Source organism: Sus scrofa, chromosome 1, assembly GCF_000003025.6.
Source record: "Sus scrofa isolate TJ Tabasco breed Duroc chromosome 1, Sscrofa11.1, whole genome shotgun sequence".
In the NCBI taxonomy this organism is placed as follows: Eukaryota; Metazoa; Chordata; class Mammalia; order Artiodactyla; family Suidae; genus Sus; species Sus scrofa.
The window spans coordinates 257,149,670-257,169,085 of record NC_010443.5 but is presented as its reverse complement, the minus strand read 5'-3'; the positions used below and the strand labels follow the sequence as shown (position 1 = coordinate 257,169,085).

The window sequence follows — 19,416 nt, the reverse complement described above, 5'->3', positions numbered from 1 at the left end:
AACTCCCAAGCTTAATTCCTAGCACTGCTATTGACTAGGTATGTCTCCATGGGCAAGTCACTTAACTTCTCCAAACTTCAGTGTTCTCATCTGAAAGAGGGAGCACTACCTCCCTACGAGGGTTATGTATTAGTTCCTAGGGTTTCTGTAATGCATTACCACAGTCTTAGTGGCTTAAAATAACACTGATTTATTATTTTATAATTCTAGAGGTCAGAATTCCTAAAATCTAGGCATTGGCTGGACTTGAAGGCCAGGGCGTAGTCTCTTTATCTATCTGTCTGTCTCTCTTTCCTCAGCTTTCAAGTTGTAGCTCCTTCTTGGGCTCTGACACTCTGGATGTTATGCTCCTATAAGGACACTTATGATTACAGTGAGCCCACCCAGTTAATCCAGAATAATCATCCCATCTGAAAATTCTTAATCACATCTGCAACATCCCTTTTACCATGTAAGGTAACATTTCCCGGGTTTTGTGGGGACCATTATTCTATTTACTGTAGATTGCAAAAGGAGAAAACCTGGCCATATATAGAAATAAAAATTCACGAGACTGGAATCTTGAATGCAAAAGTGAGCTTTGCACATATACATGTGTGTGTAAATACATATATACATGTACATATATATATGTATGCTTATGTGTGTACATATATGTATATAATGCATATATGTAGCTTATTGTATGTAAAAATTGCATGTGTATAATTACATGTCATGCATATTTATACATACAATTTATTTCCAATAATATCACAAAGAAGTTCCCAATTATGTAGTTTGAAGCAAAAACAAAAAAAACAAAGAAGGGCAACTCTGTTGGCATCAAGAAATCTGGATCTAGAAAGAAGCCAGAAACTAAGATCTGAGAACCACTGGAAATTTACGTTTTTTGGGGAAGTGTAAATATGTTAATAGATCAAGTTATAATCACAGGTAATACTAACATAATCATAACAGCATTAAAAATCATCATCACAATAGCTGATGCAGTAATTGGCTTCTACATGATTGATAGTATTTTATCCTTTTTGTGAGTTATCTCTTCTAATTCTTACATCAGCCTTATAAGGATTATTGTTATCCCCATTTAATATATTATAACACTCAGGCTTAGGGTAGTTAACCGACTGGATGAGGGTCATACAGCTGATACAGCCCCGTTTTGAACTCAGCTTTAATTATATCCAAAAATCTGAACTTGACCCCCTGTATCTCCCTTAGGTAAGGGGGTATGGGATCTCAATAAAATAAGCAAAGTAGAAATATACAAGCTACTTTCTCAGACTGGAATGCAGTATTGGATATTAACACCAATCTGTCTAGCAAAGGAATCTATATATTCGGGAACTACAAAAAGCCACCTTCTAAGTACTACTTAGAAGGAAAAAAATCAAACTCAACTTGTCACCTCTTGAGAAATGAACTGGAGCAGGAAGGCTGAATACCACACTCATGGAACTGAGTCAAAGCAGTACTCAGAAGCTCCATGGCATTTACTAAGAAGCAAGGAAGATTGAAAATAAACAAATGAAGCATTCAACTCCAGAAGCCAGAGAAAGAATTATGAAACAAACTCAAAGAAAGCAGCAGGGAGAAATTAATACAAATAAAAGCTGAAATAAATGAAATGGGGGTGGGGGGAGCCTCACCAATAAAATACAAAAGCCTGTCCAAAAGAGAGAGAGAGAACACAAATAAACACATTAGGAACGAGCTAAGGACATAACCATAGAAGCACAGAAGATAAAACAAATTTAATGAGAATACTGTGTCTAACTTTATGCCAATACATTTGAAAGTCTTGATAAAATGCATTGTTTTCTTAGAAAATATAAATGACCAGGTTTGAGAAATGATGCTATAGAAAATCGAAATAGTCAGGTAACATAAAATACAATGATAAGAGAGTTAAATGTCTACAATTGAAAGGAAGACATCAAGCCTGGGGATTTTATAGGCAGATCCTATCACTTCATCAAGGAATGGATAATCTCTGTCTTCTGTAAACCATCCAGAGAAAGAAAATAAAAGGACAGTTTTCTAATTTATTCCATGATCCTAGCATAACCCAATACCTAAACTAGGCAAAGGTATACTCACTCATCTAGAAAAATCTAGTTGATGTATTAGAACTGATGGGATCCTTATGTGGTAGGATGAAAAAAAATCAGCTTTCAAAAAATCAGCAATCACTTTCCTCAATATCAGCAATAAATAACTAGAAAATATAAGGGAAAACATACATGAAAAACAGATCCTATTCCTCAAGTAGAAAAGACTATGATAACAGAAGCCATCACTCCACAATATGTTGGGCACACGGTATTTCAGACATGACTCAGAAATAACAATGGCTCTGTGAGGTAGGAACTTCAGAGATAAACAAAGGAAGTATAGAGAGGTTAAGCATTTTGTGCAGAGTCACACAGCCAGTAGACTCTGGATTTGGGCTCTCGTGGTCTGGATCCAAAATACCTGCTTGTAACCTCTAACCTTGTAACCTTGTAATAGCCTAGTGGATTGCATAAATATCTATGAACACCCACCGCCCCCCACACACAGGATATATATATAAGACTTTTATGACCTTTGGCGTTCTCATGACTCAGCAGGTTAAGAATCCGTTATAGTATCCATAGGGATATGGGTTCCATCCCTGGTCTTGCGCAGTGGGTTAAGGATCCAGCATTGCCCCAAGCTGCAGCACAGGTCACAGATGTAGGTCAGATTCTGCATTGATGTGGCTATGATGTAGGCCGGCAACTGCAGCTCTGATTCGACCCCTAGCATGGGAATTTCCATATGCTGCAGGTGCAGCCCTAAAAAGAAAAATTAAAAAAAAAAAGGCTTTTGTACTTTTACAGCCAAGCGTCTAAAACTTCAGTGAAGATTTTAACAGAACACTTGATAAATGGAGATGCAAATTATGTTTCTGAATTAGAAGACTCCCAGCTGTAGAAATGCTGAATCAATCAGCTGGATAAGACAGGCTATGTTGCTGTAACACATGAAGCCTCCCAGATCAGAAGATGGCACACAAAGTTTCTTATTCACAGAAGGTCTGTTGTAATTGAGGTAGCCTGCTTCCATCTTGCAGTATGTATCTGGAACATGGATCTCCAAGCTGACCACAGCAAGAGAAGAGAGGGCTTGAGAATCACGCAGGGTGTCTGGAAGGACTGAATCTGATAGAGACATATCACGTCACCACACATTCCATTATTCAGAATCCCTTCATGTGGTCCCTTTGAGCCAATTGCTAGGGCAGCTTAGATGCATAGCCTTCAGTGTGTCCACAGTGAAGATCCGGTATGGTGAACATAAGACACCACCTCTGCTGCAATTGTCAACAGTGCCCAGCACAGAGTTGATTCTCAATGCTATTTCGTAAAGGAAAAAAACAATTAACAATTTTCCCCCATTTAGTCTACAAATTCAATTTTAAACCACCCAAAATTCTGCTCAAGTTGTACATGCAATTTGACAAGCCAACTCCAACATTTACCTGAAGGTTAAAATGAGTAAGAACAGTGAAGAAATTTTCACATAGGAAATGAGCATTTCTGACACGGAGAAGACTTACTTTGCTACATTCAAAACAAGCCATTAAGCCATAGTAATTAAAATAGTATAGAATTATTGCAGGAATATACAGATAATCAAATAAAAATTCCAGCCATGCATAGGTGGCACATGTAGGGATTTAGTACACGACAAAATGGCATTTCAAACCACTTAGTGAAAGGATTGCTCTTTCAGATAATCATCTACCCAGTTTAAAAATAATGAAGTTAAAATAACTACTCCCACCCTGCATAAAAATATATTCCACACAGATTAAAGATGGAAAACTATATAAATACTAGAAGAATATAAAGAAAAAAAAATTTTCCCCATCTTCACAGCTTCCTAAGCATCACACAAAATTCAAGAGCAATAAAGGACCAGGATAAAGAGTTTCTAAGACATCAAATGCAAGATTAAAATACAAGTACAGACTGGAAAAAAAGTGTCAATATATTTGGAAGGTGGAAGACAATTATTGAGAAAATATGCAAACATATAAAAGACAAGTACTGCAATAGGGAAATTGTCAAACTACTTGAACAGATACTGTATGAAATACACATGCCCATACCATGGAAAGACGGTGAACCTTACCAGTAATTGGGAAATGCAAACCTAAGCAAACATGAGTTATTTTCTGCGGCCCAAGTTGGCAATAATGAACCTGAACGATGTGGGGAATTGAGCTCTCTCATTCATCAGTGATAGGACTGTAAACTGGCAGTGCCTCTTCTGACAGCCGTTTAGTAGATACATCAAAATTTTTAAATTCATAAAACATTGACCCAGCAATTCCTCTTTTAAGTATCAGTTTTATATAAACACACATGTACATAATGATATATGTAAAGGATTCTTCATTGTGGCACCATTTGTAATAATAGACAGTTATAAACAACCGTCAGTAAATGATTAGGTAAATGCCCGCCACTAAAAGTTAGGTAAAATCATCATGGTGCATTTATACTGCGTAGTGCCAAACAATCCTTAAAAACGATAGATCTGGAGTTACCGTCATGGCTTGGTGGTTAATGAATCGGACTAGGAACCATGAGGTTCCATCCCTGGTCTCGCTCAGTGGGTTAAGGATCTGGCGTTGCCGTGAGCTGTGGTGTAGGTCGCAGACGCAGCTTGGATCTGGAGTTGCTGTGGCTCTGGCGTAGGCCAGCGGCTTCAGCTCCGATTAGACCCCTAGCCTGGGAACATCCACAGGCCATGGGTGTGGCCCTAGGAAAAGGCAAAAAAACAAACAAAAAAAAAATCTATGTGGATACTGATTTGAAAAAAAGATCACTGAGAAATATTAGGTGCAAATGCATACCTCATAACAGTGTATAGAGTAATTCTATATGAATTCATTGTGAAAAAATTATTTAAAATATGTATGTATAATAAAACAGTAAATTTTTATTATATATAATATAGATCTCTAAATGCATTAAAAAACCTACAAGAATACGTAATCATTAACCAGCATGACCACTGAAACAGAATGTAAGGATATGTGTGGAGTAGGAAATGAATAATGTCTAATTTTTTATAACAATACATTTATTCACAGTGTGTGTGCACGTGTACATGTGTAGTCCTGTGTGTGTGTGTGTGTGAAGAGGGAGAGCTCGTCACAGTAAATCATTTCTCATATTTTCTGGGAACCTTTTGGAATAAATGGATGGAATTAGACTTTATTGAGTACTTACCATCTTATTCTGCACATTTATACAACTCATTTGATCTGTACCGCAACTTTATTAAGAAATAATTGCATATATTTAACAGATGCAAAAAGAAAAGAGAATAGACTCGCCCAAGGCACTAGGACAGGCCTCCTTCCAAGAACTTCCCTATACTTTGGTCAGGAGCATGTAAGCACTGGAAACACAATCAGCGCATCAGTGCAATACACCCGGGTTTAGAGGAAAGCAAGGACAGAGTGATGGCTTGCTTCAGACATGAGCCATTCTTGACTTTTCAGTAAAGTGATCTTGGTCATGTTTTCAGCTCTGCCTGTTTACTTCCCACCTTCAGTTGGGTTCTATGTCTCTAGTGTCTGCTACCTGTTCCTGCAACCTGGATACATTTTCTTCCCAAACCATGTTACAGACCCTCTCCCTTCACCCACATAAGTCTTTTTCCATTTGGATTCAGTAGCTCTTCGCTTCATCCCATGGAAAAAAGACAGATAAGAGACTGCCTGCTTTCTCCTGCCTCCAGCCAGCACAGCCCAACCAGGGTCATATCATGCAGATAGAAACAACTGGATTTGGAATAGACAAGAGTAGAGAAATATGCCTTTGTTGCTAAACAGACCTCATTTTGAATGCCAGCTTTGCCACTTACTCACAGTGTGACGTGCTTTATTTCTTGGCTCCTCCTTTTGTTTCTCTGTAAAGTAGGAATGGTGATACTACCTTTTTCAGGGGTAGAAAATAAACACCCAAAGTGCCTAGTTGATGGCATATGCTCAGTGAGTAAACACCACCATTACAACCACTCTATAATTATTTTAAGTAGACTGTAATTTCTACTTGTTTATGCAGTCAATGTATCATGGGAGCTCAAACCAGCCTAGTGAACTAATGTAGGGAAGGAGTATCTACTTCCTTTTACAGATGAGGAAACTGCAGACCAAAGACGTAAAGTGACTTGTCTGGCCTCACATACATCTCAAGGAATAGAGATGACATTTTACAGCTATCTTCAGCTGTGCATCCCATTCTCTTGTGTGTCTTATTTACCATGTACACCCAACCCCCAGTGCCTAGCAAAGGACCATGAATAAGCAGACACTCAAAGAATCCCAATTTCTGAATTGCATTTTTCATAAGCTGGGAGCCCCTGCTGTCCCTTCCCCCGATTCCAACCCCATGCCTCTCAAACGGATTTCTTTCCCACTGTAAACATTCCAAAATTGCAATTTTTTTTTTTTCTTTCCAGACCGCATTCAAGTGCCTGTTGGGTCTACACAGGAGCCCATCCTAGTCTCAAAGGTGTATCAAAGGCCCTTCTGCTGTCAGGACTGGGTAGTTAGAGGCCAACAGAGGCTGCTAACATTGCTAATTGAACTGAAGTTCTGGCAGCCTCTCCATGCGCTGTCCATGGTCCTGTAAGGATCACCTCTGAGTGGCAAGGGCAATAAAAATCTTGTTTTTGCTACAATCTTCAACCTTGGCCGACAGATACACTGGGAATAGATTCTGGTTTGAGAAACTAGTTGATAATTCCCTGTGAATTGCTCTGTCATGCTTTTTAAAGTCTGTGTGTTCATGGAAAACAGTTTTTAAATTTGCTTTGTGCGTGGATGTGCTCTCTGGCTTCCCCCTTGACTCCTCCAAAATGTCACAAATGACTTTCCCTGAATTTACCAATTTGCAGGATTAATGTGCTTTTCTCTAGACACCTGTGCCCTAGATAGATTCCAGCCAGAATAGATGTTTCCATTCCTAAACTCTGACCTGTTTTGCAGGCAAAGGAGGCCTTGGTTTTAGGTCACCCCCAATGGGGGCATCCGGCATGCGGAGCTAACTCTTGGCTCTGTTTTATCATGCAGTTGCGTGGAGGAGTACAAGCTGGCTCCCGATGGAAAATCCTGCCTAATGCTCTCAGATGTCTGCGAGGGCCCCAAGTGTCTCAAAGCTGACTCCAAATTCAACGACACCCTGTTTGGAGAGATGCTACATGGTTACAACAATCGGACCCAGCATGTGAACCAAGGTCAAGTCTTCCAGATGACCTTTAGGTATGGGGCAGACACTTCACTGATCACATCACTGACCCAAAATCTGGGCAGAGGGAGGAAACCATGGGCACCATGGAGTAGAGGTCTGTTGGACTGGCCAGCATCTCCCCAAGCTCAGAGATACACCTTCCCATAAGGTGTTAGAAGTCAGCAAAATCCATTCCTTAAAGCTCCTTTTCCATTGACCTAGCCTTTATTTATCCCACCAACCCATTTTCTAACTCTATCTACATATTAAATTCAAGTGCAGTTAATGGGATTTTTAATGTAATTAATCTTTCAGTCTATTCAAAAATAAGTATCTTATGTAGGCTATTCAGGCAGCTCAAAAATAAAGCCATTTAGTGGACTAGAAAATAAAATTCCCATCACCCAGAAATAGGCAAAATTGACATTTTCTTAAATATTCTTAAAACACCTTTCTCTCTCTTTCCTTCTCTATCTATATGTCAGTATGCACACACACAAACATACCAACTCTCAGTAAAGCTTTTCCAAAGTTGCTCTTTTTGCTCATCAATGTGTCAAAGACCTCTTTCCCTGTTAAAAAACACAGAGGCACATAAAAATTTGAAAGATGGGAATAGCCTCATTTGAGAATAAATAGAACAGGGACTGGGTTGGCCAAATTGTGTGAGGGTTAGACATGCAGTCTAAGTGTGAAAGTCTTTGTGGGAGAGTTGAAAAAACCAAGGCTGTTCTATCTGGACAAGAGGGGCCTTGGATGGGATTTATTCGTGCCTCAAAATCTGGAAACCATAAAACATCAGGATGAGAAGAATGGTTTCATGTATAAGAAATGATTGTCTTTTTAGAAAACTGTACTTTTAGACAGTTTTGCATAAAAGCATAGTAGGATATTCTCACAAAGAAGGGTTCTTCCTGCCATTTGAGATGATGTCAGCAGAAGTCAGAACTGGTAAGAAACACCACCATATACTCATTCTCACCCCATCATCTAATGAATAATAATTGTGATTGCTGTGGGAGTAGTGATAATGGCTACTGTTTTTTAAGAAATACTCTATGTCAAGCTCTTTTCAAAGTGTTTCGATGATGGTGATGATAGCTGCTACGATTAATTCAGCACGAGCTGTGAGCTTTCTAAGCACTTTCCATCCACTGGTTTATGTCATCGTCACAATAACCTTGTGAAGCAGAAGCTGTTCTCATCCCCTTTATCATGTGACAAGCGGTGATGTTACCTGACTTTCCCCAACCCCCCTTCTAGGAAGTGAAAGAGCCGGAAGAATGTCATGGTAGCTTCATGATTAAAACTCTTTGACACCATGGCTTTCATTTCACAATTGAAAAGTCAACAGGAGGGAGGTAAAGTGACTTTTTCAAGGTCGTCATCTAGTGCCAGGGAGCATGAGGATTCAGATGTGTATCTGGCTGATTCCAAAGCCCTGCTCTTGTCTCCTAACCCAAAGTAACTTATCATGTTCATTTTATAGGACTTCAATGAAAATGTGAATTCTCTAAAACTGTTCATCAGTGCTATTACCTTTTGCATCTACCATGTCCCAGATACCATGCTGGTCACTTGGGATACAATGAGAAATGAGATAAAAATGGCTCCATGCTGCTGTAGTGCTTAGACATGGGGCGTGTGTATGGGGTGTGTGTTTGTGTGTGTGTGTGTGTGTGTGTGTGTAATCTTAAGTACTTAATTTGTGGCAGGTATTATGAAGTAAAGATGCAGTGTTCCAGGAAATCAGTTAACAGTGGGATCTCATTTAGTTGGATTAGAGTGTGTGTGCTAGAGGGGTACATCTACTGGTTTAGAAAGCAATCACTTTCTAAACCACTGCTTTCCAGATGAAGTCTTATTTAACTAATACCTGGAAGATGAGTGGGAGTTAGCATCAGAAAAGGTTTCATGCAGAAGCAGATGTTCTAAGAAGGAAAAGAACTTGGTTGGCTTCAGGAAATGGAAACAGTCTGGTGTGGCAGAAGCTGAGCACGTAAGGGAGGAATGGTGGGAAGTAAAGCCAGTGCAGTAATCGGAAGATCGTGGTGGGGTGGCAAAGGGGGGGAAGGTCTTGCAATCCAAGTCTTTATTCTAATAGCAAAGGGGAGAACTCTGAAATGGTTAAAATAGGGGGGTATGTCATGATTGCATCGCATTTCTCGACTTCGTGGTAGCTGGGTGGGAAGTCTATTGCAATGAGAGTAGAATGGGAAATGGGTTCCATTAGTGTCTGTTACGGACCCTCTGAGAACATGTTAGTGGCCACAGTCAGAATGATGGGAACAAGATTGAGAAAGGAGATTTGGGGAGATAGTTGAAAGGCGTGGTGGACAAGGGTCAGGGAGCAGTTGGAGACAAAAGGTAAGGTTGAAAGCAGGTTTAAGGGTAATAGAAGTGACTGGCAGCCACACAGCAATTTAATGCAGCGTCGAGTCCTCCAACTGCCAGTAAAATTTTTACTACCCAGATGCTCCAGCCAAGGCCAATGCTACTTTGTTAGAAAAACTCTGGGAGAAATTTGAAGACAATCTGGATGAACTACTTGATTCTGAGATTCTACAGTCCTGACTTCATATAGTTTTAATAGTCTCTAAAACCCTATGTTGAGCATCAGGATGGATAAGATAATGCTACATGGAATCCAAAGGAAAAAATAAATTGTCCCTTGTCTTTAAGAAAGGAATTTTATGGAGTTCCCATCATGATTCAGCAATAACAAACCCACTAGTATCCATGAGGATGCAGGTTCAATCCGTGGCCTCACTCAGTGGGTTAAGGATCCGGCGTTGTCATAAGCTGTGGTGTAGGTCTCAGACACGGCTCTGATATGGGGTTGCTGTGGCTGTGGCATAGGCCAGCAGCGGCAACTCTGATTTGACCCCTAGCCTGGGAACTTCCATGTGGCATGGATGAGGCCCTAAATAAAAAAGAAAGAAAAGAAAAGAAAAGAAAAGAAAGGAATTTACAGGTTTGCAAGAAGACACACACACACACACACACACACACACACACACACACACAATTTGAAAAAATATGTATGAAAATTTAATTTGCAAAGCAGTGTTCCAAGGAATGCCAGTGGTTTTCAGAGTTCCTATGTGAAGGCTTTTGAAAGAAAATTGAAAGAATGATACAGGGCTTCATAAAGAATGAAGCTTATGAACAGCAATTTGAAGAGATGGCAAAGAACAGAGCCTCTTGGGAAGAAGAAGAGCTATGAAGGCATTTTCCTATCCAGGGAGGAGTATGCAGAAGCCCAGACATATTGATAAGTGGTGGTGGTGGGGATATGGGGTGGGGTTAGGAAAACAAATTCCCAGATAGAGAGGCAGGCTCCCACTCCTAGCACCACCCATGGCAAGCATAGGGCTACTGCCTCATCTTTTAAAAGGGGTGTTTTATCAGATACCAGGCACTGTGATATGGACGCATTGCATGTTTTATGTAGTTTGATTTCTCAGAGCAACCCTCAGACTGCCTGGCATGAGATAAATGATCAAATACAGTTCCCATTCTCAAGTGTGAAGATCAGCTTGGTCCAAAAGGATACACATTGAGTGGTAAGATGCTAGATCTGAAGGGGCTTCATGGCATCCCAGGATCTCATTTACATGTGGGGAAAGGGACTTGGCTAAGGTCACAAAGCACAGCCTTGCAGAGTCAGCCTATAAACTCGGATCTCCTGATTGCCCTGTGTGCTTGCCTTTCCACTACCGACAGACTGGTTGGCGACAGAAAGCTTGGCTCCTTGAAGGCTGACCTGGGAGTCTCCAGGCTCAGACAGAATTTTAGCCCCATCGGGAATCCTCCTTCAGCCTCAAACACTCTGTTTATTGTTCCCAGATCCTAAATCTTGGGTTGTCTCTGCATAGCTTGGGTGGATGTGCCCTGATTTGCTCATGGAAGAGTAGAGTCAACAGACCACACTTTTCTCTTTTGACAACAGCCCCAAGATTTAGGGAGCTCCCCATACTCGCATTATGTTAGAGTAGCTCGTTTCACTTAAGCTCTCTTGTCCTCTGTTTCAGTTAAACTTTCTTTGCAATTATTTTTATCCCCAGACCATGTCACCTGAAGCCACACACTAAGGCAGTTAGTTGACTTCCCTCTGTGGGAAGGTGAGTGGCTTCTGATGAGTCTAAATTTATCTCTTTCAAGTCTCCCTTCCTAAGCCCCAGACAAGGGGGAGGCTGCAGCTCCTTTGTCCTTCAGGTGCCAGAAGGTAAGCCTGTAAGTTTTTCAGCATCAAAGGCTGTTGTCATTTCTCGCCTCCTCCTTCTTCTTTCCCTCCCTCTTCCAAGTAATCGCTGGACCAGCCCTCCTGAGTAACCAGCAGGCACCCCACCAGCCGTCCTGCCATATGCCTCCTTTCCTGACAACTGCCTGGACTGGGATTTCAAACTCTACCAGCTAAAGAATCTCCTGTGTGACATCGGCAACCCTGACTTGCATTCCCCCTGCCTCTGCCCAGATCCCCACTTCTGTCAGCATCTGCTGATGGAAGACATGTCTGCCTCTCATGTGCTCTCTTGAATCTCTGAAAGAGCAACCTGGATTTCCGCTTTATAAAAAACTTTGTGTTGTAAGTCTCCAAACTGGACAAACAGTTAAAGGTTAACTGGTTTAGCCCTAACCTCTTGTCATACAGCTGGAGAAACTGAGGCCCACATGGACACATGGACTGAGCAGCTGCCTAAAATACTTAAAAATTTTTTTTATATTTTATTTTATAGTTGATTTACAATATTGTGCCAATTTCTGCTGTGCAGCAAGTGACCCAGTCATACACACACACACACACACACACACACACACTCCTTTTCTTATATTATCTTCCATCATGGTCTATCTCAGGAGATTAGATACAGTTCCCTGTGCTATACAGTAGGACCTTATTATTTATCCATTCTAAATGTAATAGTTTGCATTATTAACCCCAAATTTCCAGTCCATCCCACTCCCTCTCTCTCCCCCTTGGCAACGGCAAGTCAGTTTTCCATGTCTGCGAGTCTGTCATCATAAATAATCCATACTTTTTAAATGAGAAAACTGAAGCTCAGCAAGGTAAAGTGGCATCAAAGGTGCCATGTGCATTTGGTCTGAAACCATACGATGCTCAAAGAGCAGGAAACCAAATAACAGCCCATCATCATCATTACACATGAAAATTCTATTTCAAGGTAGGAATTTCCCACATGTCTGCTTAGAGCCAGAACTCAATACACATGAAATACACTAGTGCTTCTCAAACTCTAATGGGCATACAGAGTGCCAGGGCATCCTGCAGAAAATACAGGCTCTAGTTCAGTGGGTTGTGGGTAAGACCTGAGACTCCACATTTCAAATAAACTCCAAAGTCCGAGGACCAGTTTGAGTAGCAAATTATTTAACTGAGAACTTTATGCTAGATGTGAGCCCAGGGTAGGCCTGAGAATGGAGAAGGATAGACGCCCCTCCATGTGCTGTTTGAAAGCAGCAAGTGAGTCCCGAGGACAGGGGTGCTAGGGCAGCATGGAGCCCCAAAAGCATCTCCTCCTAGAGTGACGAAGCACAGAGACTGCTTCAGATTTGCAGCAGCCAGGGCAGACAGTGCCGTCCAGTGGGCCTCTAGTGAATCATGTACAATTTCTTCTCTGCATCCATTCATCTGCTCTGCCCACAGCTGGGTATGAGGACACTGAGCATCAGTGCCAATGGGGGAGACACTTACCTGACTCCAGTGTCCTGAGGCCACAGCTGGGTGCCAGGATCAAAGCCTCCTCTACAGAACCTTACTGCAATCACAGCCATCATTGGATGCTGTGGAAAGTCCTTTCCAGTGGAGAGCTGGGCTGCAGGCTGCATTAGGTCAAAGGTGGAAAGGCTGACTCCTCGAAATGAGTGAGCAATCCTTTTGGGAGGGGACATTGGCCTGAGAGAAGCTTTATTTATTTACTTATTTATTTATGGCCACACCTGAGGCATGTGGAAGTTCCCAGGCTAGGGGTCAAATCTGAGCTGTACCTGCCTGCTTATGTCACAGCCACAGCAACACCAGATCCGAGCCGCATCTGCAAGCTGCGCCACAGTTTGTTACAATGCTGGATCCTTAACCCACTGAGCGAGGCCAGGGATGGAACCCCCATCCTTACAGATACTGTGTCAGGTTCCTAACCTACTGAGCCACAGTGGCAACCCCAAGTTTTATTATTCTTAAGCGCTGAGACAAAAATTTCCTACTATCAACCCTCATTAGTTAAATTGGGGACAGAAAGAAAATAGTAAAATTAAGACCTAGTGAAAGATGGCTTTTATTTATTTATTTTTATGAGGAACAGGGAATTACAGTCCATTTTTAAACGAGCCCTCGCTAATCTCCCTCACTAATTATAGTAAGAGAAGAAAGAAAAATAGCCTCTTTGTTTTTTTTTTTAAAACAGCTTAATCTCAATGTTCACATCTCTGAAGATAACAAACATGGCCATTGCATGAGGAAAACAAATTATACACAGCATATTTTGAATGTTCTTCAACTAACCTGGAGATGCATCTCTAGTCTGCAAAAGTTCTAAAACAACAAGAGCAACCAGGTCCATTCTTCTGCCCAGCCCTACTCCTTTTGGTTGTTTTTAATTTTCTATCTTCAAAGTCCCTGACTATGTTCTTTTTCTCAGAGGGGAAAACCCTATCAGAATCACTGAGGCATCTGAAAAAGAGATCATTTTTAAGGAACCACAGTTTCATTACACTCAAATGCTGGCAGTAACTCAGGCTGGTCTAAGTGCTCAGAAGGAAAAGTCCATAGGGAACCTTCGGAGCAGATAAGGATAGATTGTAATTAGCACAGTAATTGTAATTAGCAGAGCAATTGTAATTAGCACAGTGATTGTTTGTTCATAATGGGTGCTTCCAAAGTGACTCCAGGCAGTTTGTTCTCTTAAGTATCTTCTGCCATTTCCCTGTGATCTTGTTTACCCTACTAAGGTACTAATGTGCTTAGCAATCTCTTTTATAAATAAACACTCCAAAGGTGCAAGCCAGCCCAGCCCCTGGCCAGGCATTATATGTCCTTAATTAATGGAGTCCACAGCACTGAAAATTTACTATATTTGCATTAGGCTAAGGCAATGTTTGTATATTACTCTCTGAAGAAATCATACTCTCAAGTCATTTGTTACTGTTATTGTTGCCCTGTGAATTACAAGAGGGAGTGGAGTGATGTCACAGGACTGCTCTTGAGATTGGAGGTTCCAGTCTTGGCTTTACCCCTGGTTCTTATTTCTGATGTATTAAGCATTGGGGATACAAAGATAGAGATAGGCAATATCCCTCTCTTATGTAGATGGACCATAGGCCCAGTCTTGTTCAGGTAAGCGGCAGGGAAGACTTCCTAAAAGAGATGCTGACTCAAACCTGGAAGGTGTGATGAACAGATAGGTAGATGGGAGAGTACTCCAGGCAAGTAAGAGCACAGAGCACCTGCAGACATGAACATCACAGTGGATCATGAAGAGGGTAAGGGGATGGGATGGTGGAAATAAACCGTAATGCAGGATGGACCTTCAATCAGGAAGGGTTATTTAAGCACCGCAGTAATGGGGCCATTACTGGCTGTAAGACTCTGCATGGTCTTCTAACCTTTCTGAGCCCAGTTTGCTCATCACTAAATCGGGGAACATAATAATACCAATTCCCACAGGAGAATTATGTGGGGGAGGGAGAAGGAATGAGAAAAGTCAGGTTAAAATGTTCTGTAAAGTGTAAAGACATGTGCAAATGTTTGTGACATTTTCCTAACATGAATCTGAGCATCTGTGAGATACCACTTACTCTGAAATTTTGTGCTGGAGTGTACATCCTGGCGCATTTAAGATCACGTGAGTTGCAAATTCACTTTCTTTGTATTCCTTCCAGAGAAATGAAAGAGTAAGTCTATTCTAGGCTCACATTACTAAGCCTACGCACGTGTATCAAGAAAATTAATTTTTAGGGAAATATTTCCATTTCAGGGAGATGCCCTGAATAGAAATGTATTTAGTAACAATTCTAATGAAAAAAGTGATCACAGTTTATTAGATATGAGTTAATACAGAAAGCTCCAAGGGCAGTGGCTGGGGTTTTATGTAACATCACCACTGAGTAATTGCTATTAATGATAATCTAGTGGAACACCTCAAAGGTGGCTTTTAAGAGTCCAAAATGAGCATTTATTTTTATGTCTTATAAGATCCTCAGAGGAGCCCATTAAGTGGGTAATTAATTAGCAGGCACGAGCCAGGAGCCTATGATGCAGGCATTTGGGTACCCCAGTGCTGGTTCCTTTAGTGCACCCCCAACCACTTTGAAAGAACCTTAACCCCTGAATCTGCCAGCCACTTCTCCATCCTCCGTGAAGGCCCTGTTCTGGTGCTCTCTGTGACCTTGGAGCTATTTAGCATGTTTTGGATTCTTTCTAGAGTAGGATGAAAGAAACAGGATAAAGGGCTTGGTCTTCCTTCCTATTTCATATTTCCTAGAACTAAATTTACACCAATTCTCTGTTAATTACCAAACTACTTCTAAGGAGTTACTAAGGGCTCATCCACTGGAAATATACAAGCCTAGAAGACACAAGCATCTTGCAGCAAAAGAGGTAGAAACCTAGCTTGAAATTAAACTAAATTGCAATTACATTCTCCTTCAGCCTTGTGATTCACCCAATAAATATACATTGAGTATTTATTATGTGCCAGGTTCTGGAGATGGAAGCTGAGCAAGACTCACAGAGTCAAATACTGGTGTAAAGGGGGAAAGAATCAACTTCTTTTTGGTATTATCTAAGTTTGCGTTCCTTCTATTTTTTTTTTTTTTCCTTTTTCAAGGAACTGTGAATCATCTCTTTGAAATGTAACCATTAATAGAGAGTACAGAGAAAATATAATTGGAAATTCAGGAACCCCTGCACTGTGTGGGACATATTCCACTGGTCTCCCTCCTGCTGAAGTCCCAGTACTTTTCTACTCACTCTGCCCAGGCTTAAAAACCCTCCTGCCCTTTGTTTCAATAGAATTGAGTTCAGACCCCTCTCTCCTATTTACATAATCTTGAATAAAGTCAGTTATTGAGGTTACTTTGGTTTTTACCTAATGTCCTTTTCTGGGGGGATCCAGAATCTTATCCAGGGCTCTGTCAAAGCAAAATTATATTGACCAATAATGTCAAACGGTCAAGGAAGACTTTATTCATGGCTATCGCAATAAGGGGAGAGATGACTGGACTCAGTTCCATGGCAACAAAGAGTTTTTAGGACTGGGCTATGGGAATGGAAAAGTCCTAGGAGGAGGTAGACCAATGAGATATGACCCACAAAGAACAGCCGATTGCTCTATTTGCAAATGTATTTCTCTGCTTTCTTCACTGACAATTGCATTCAAAGAGATGGCTCCCAGGTCGTTGAGAAAGACATCCCTGGGTTATAAAACTGGCACGAGGCTTTTAAAAAGATTTACATATTACAGGGCAGAGAAGGAATTTACAGTGACAAGCTGTCTAAAGGAAATGCTCTCAGAAAAGGAAGGTCAGGGACCTAGAGTTAGGAAGGAACCTGCTTGAAGTTTGGCCAAGCTGGGCAAACCTTCTATTGGCTTAGTCACCATCTTGCCTTTAGTTGTCTGTCCCCTTAGGCTCCTCCTGGCTGTGACAGTTTGGTGAGCTTACTGTTTTAATTGATTTTTATGGGCCTTAAATTGATAAAGTTCAAGAACACAAACAGTATAAAAGACATCGAATGAGGAGTGGTACTCCCTTCTCTGTTTCTGTTAAAAATTTTTCCTACCTCCTTCCCACTTTTACTAGTATCTTGGGTATCTTTCCATTGTTTCTTCATGCAAATTCAAGCATATAAGATTAAATATAACCCTCCCTTCTCTCTCACAAAAGGTACATAAAATATACTGTTTCTAGCCACCCCCTGCCAACTTAGTTATATCTCTTAAATACCTCTCCACAGACAATACATTTTTCGACAGTAACACAGAGAACATTCTAATGTTGGGGTCTGGGATCTCACTGGTGAATACCCCGCCACCATGGAAAAAGCATGGGCTGCAGGGAGATGGAGAGACCCGGGTTTCGGAAATATGTGCTTCTACCTCTTGGGCTGTTGGGCATCACACAGGTGATGTCACCTTTCTTAGCCTAGTCTCTTCACATGTAAAATCAGTGTCCTTATATCTCATTGTGCTGTTGTGAGAAAATGATGATAAGAAATAGAAAAAACAAAGTAAAAAAGGGAGTTCCCTTTATGACACAGCAGACATGAACCCAACTAATATCCCTGAGGACATGGGTTTAATCCCTGGCCTCACTCAGTGGGTCAAGGATCCTGATTCTAGTGTTGCCATGAGCTGTGATGTAGGTCACAGATGCCACTCGCATCCCTTGTTGCTGTGGCCTATGGCTGTGGCATAGACCAGCATCTGTAGCTCCAATTCGACCCCAACTTCCATATGCTGCAGGTGTGGCCTTAAAAAGCAAAAAAAAGAAAAGAAAAGAAAAAAGAAAAAGAAATGTAGGCGTTCCTCTTGTGGCTCAGTGGGTTAAGAACCCAACTAGTAACCGTGAGGATGCAAGTTCCATCCCTGGCCTCACACAGTGGGTTTGGGATCTGGTGTTGCCACATTCTAAGGCATAGATTGCAGATGTGGCTCAGATCTGGTGTTGCCTTGGTTGTGGCATAGGCCAGTGGCTGCACCTCCAATTCGACCCCTGGCCTGGGAGCTTCCATGTGCCATGGCCCTAAAAGGAAAATATAAATAAATAAATATAAGGAATGGGTCCTCATAAAAGTCCTAGTAAAAGTAACAGTAGTGGTAATAGTAACAGTAGTTATAATAATAGCATTGACAAACACTATAATACTTACCCCCCAGCAGGTGCCACTGTATCTTCATTCAATCAAATATAACTATTGAGTACCAATTACATGGTTCTAGGAAACCAGGACTACAACAGTGGACAAAACTCATAAAAACCCTGCCCTCATGAGTTATATTCTAGTGTGAGGGACCATCAGCAAATAAATATATGCTATGCCAAGTGTATACACTGTGGAGGAAAGCATGATAAAAAGTCTAGGGTGTGCTAGGCAGGGCATTCTATTTAATACAGGCTGGACAGGGAAGACCTCTTTGATAAGGCGACATGTGTGCAAAGATCTTAACAGCTGAAGGAGCAAGTCTTGCAAATATCCAGAGAAGAGCTTCCAGTCAGAGGGCACAGCAAGGTCACAGACCCTACACACATTCCATGAACACAGAGGAGCCCAGAGGGGGATGGAACCAAGTGAAAAAGCAGGCAAGTGGTAGGAGAAAAGGCTATAAATAAAAAGGTAATGGATGTCAAAAGGGGCAGTGTGGCAACTTGTATCTGGTCCTATGAGTCACGTGGGTACAGTACTTTGGATTTTACTCTGAGCAGGAAGAGTAAGTAGCCAGCGCACGATTTGAGCAGAAGAGGGCTATGATATCGCTCATATTTTTCAAAGACCATTCCATCTGGGGTGTGAAGAAAAGACTTCAGTGGGAAGGGTGCGAGCAGGGAAAGCAGTGCCAAGTCTTTTGCAGTGGCCCAGGTAAAAGACCATGGAGCCTGGTTATAGGTGTCCACATGGCAAGAGGTGGGCATGTTCTGGGTGTATCCTTCAGGCATCACAACAGAATTTACTGATGAGGGAGAGGAAGGTGGGGGGGAAGGCAAGCCTGGCTCCCTGCTTTTAGCTTGAACAGTTGAACAGATGGACATGGCATTGACAGAGACAGGAAAGACCATGGTATCAGGAGGCATGAGGGAGGGAGTAGAAATAGAAATTTGTTTGTGACCATGTTAAAAAAAAATGAATTTGATTGTGGAAAATCCCAATCATTTAGAACAGTAGACAATAATGTAATAAAACCCTAAGTACTTATCACCCTGCTTCAGTCACCACAGTCTGGTGGTGTCGAATATATATATCCTCATGGAGATGCGAGCAAGCCAGTTGGACATACATTCCGGCAGAAGAGAGACCAGACTTGAAATGCAAATTCCAGATTATTTAGCCTCTAGATGATATAAAAGAAATAAGAGGAGATAAGTTCAGCAGGGAGGAGCTGGAGAAGAGGGAAGAACCCAAGCC

At 41.4% G+C, this 19,416-nt stretch overlaps 1 protein-coding gene across 6 annotated transcripts in view; it reads left to right on the top strand.

Moving 5' to 3' along the window:
- ASTN2 (astrotactin 2) overlaps nucleotides 1–19,416 on the top strand; it is a 915,211-nt gene that overhangs the window by 571,591 nt on the left and 324,204 nt on the right. For all 6 annotated transcript variants that reach the window (XM_021074502.1, XM_021074486.1, XM_021074494.1 and 3 more), the window contains one exon: nucleotides 7,121–7,309. In XM_021074502.1, coding sequence (XP_020930161.1) covers nucleotides 7,121–7,309 — 189 coding nt within the window. The remainder of the gene's footprint in view (nucleotides 1–7,120; nucleotides 7,310–19,416) is intronic.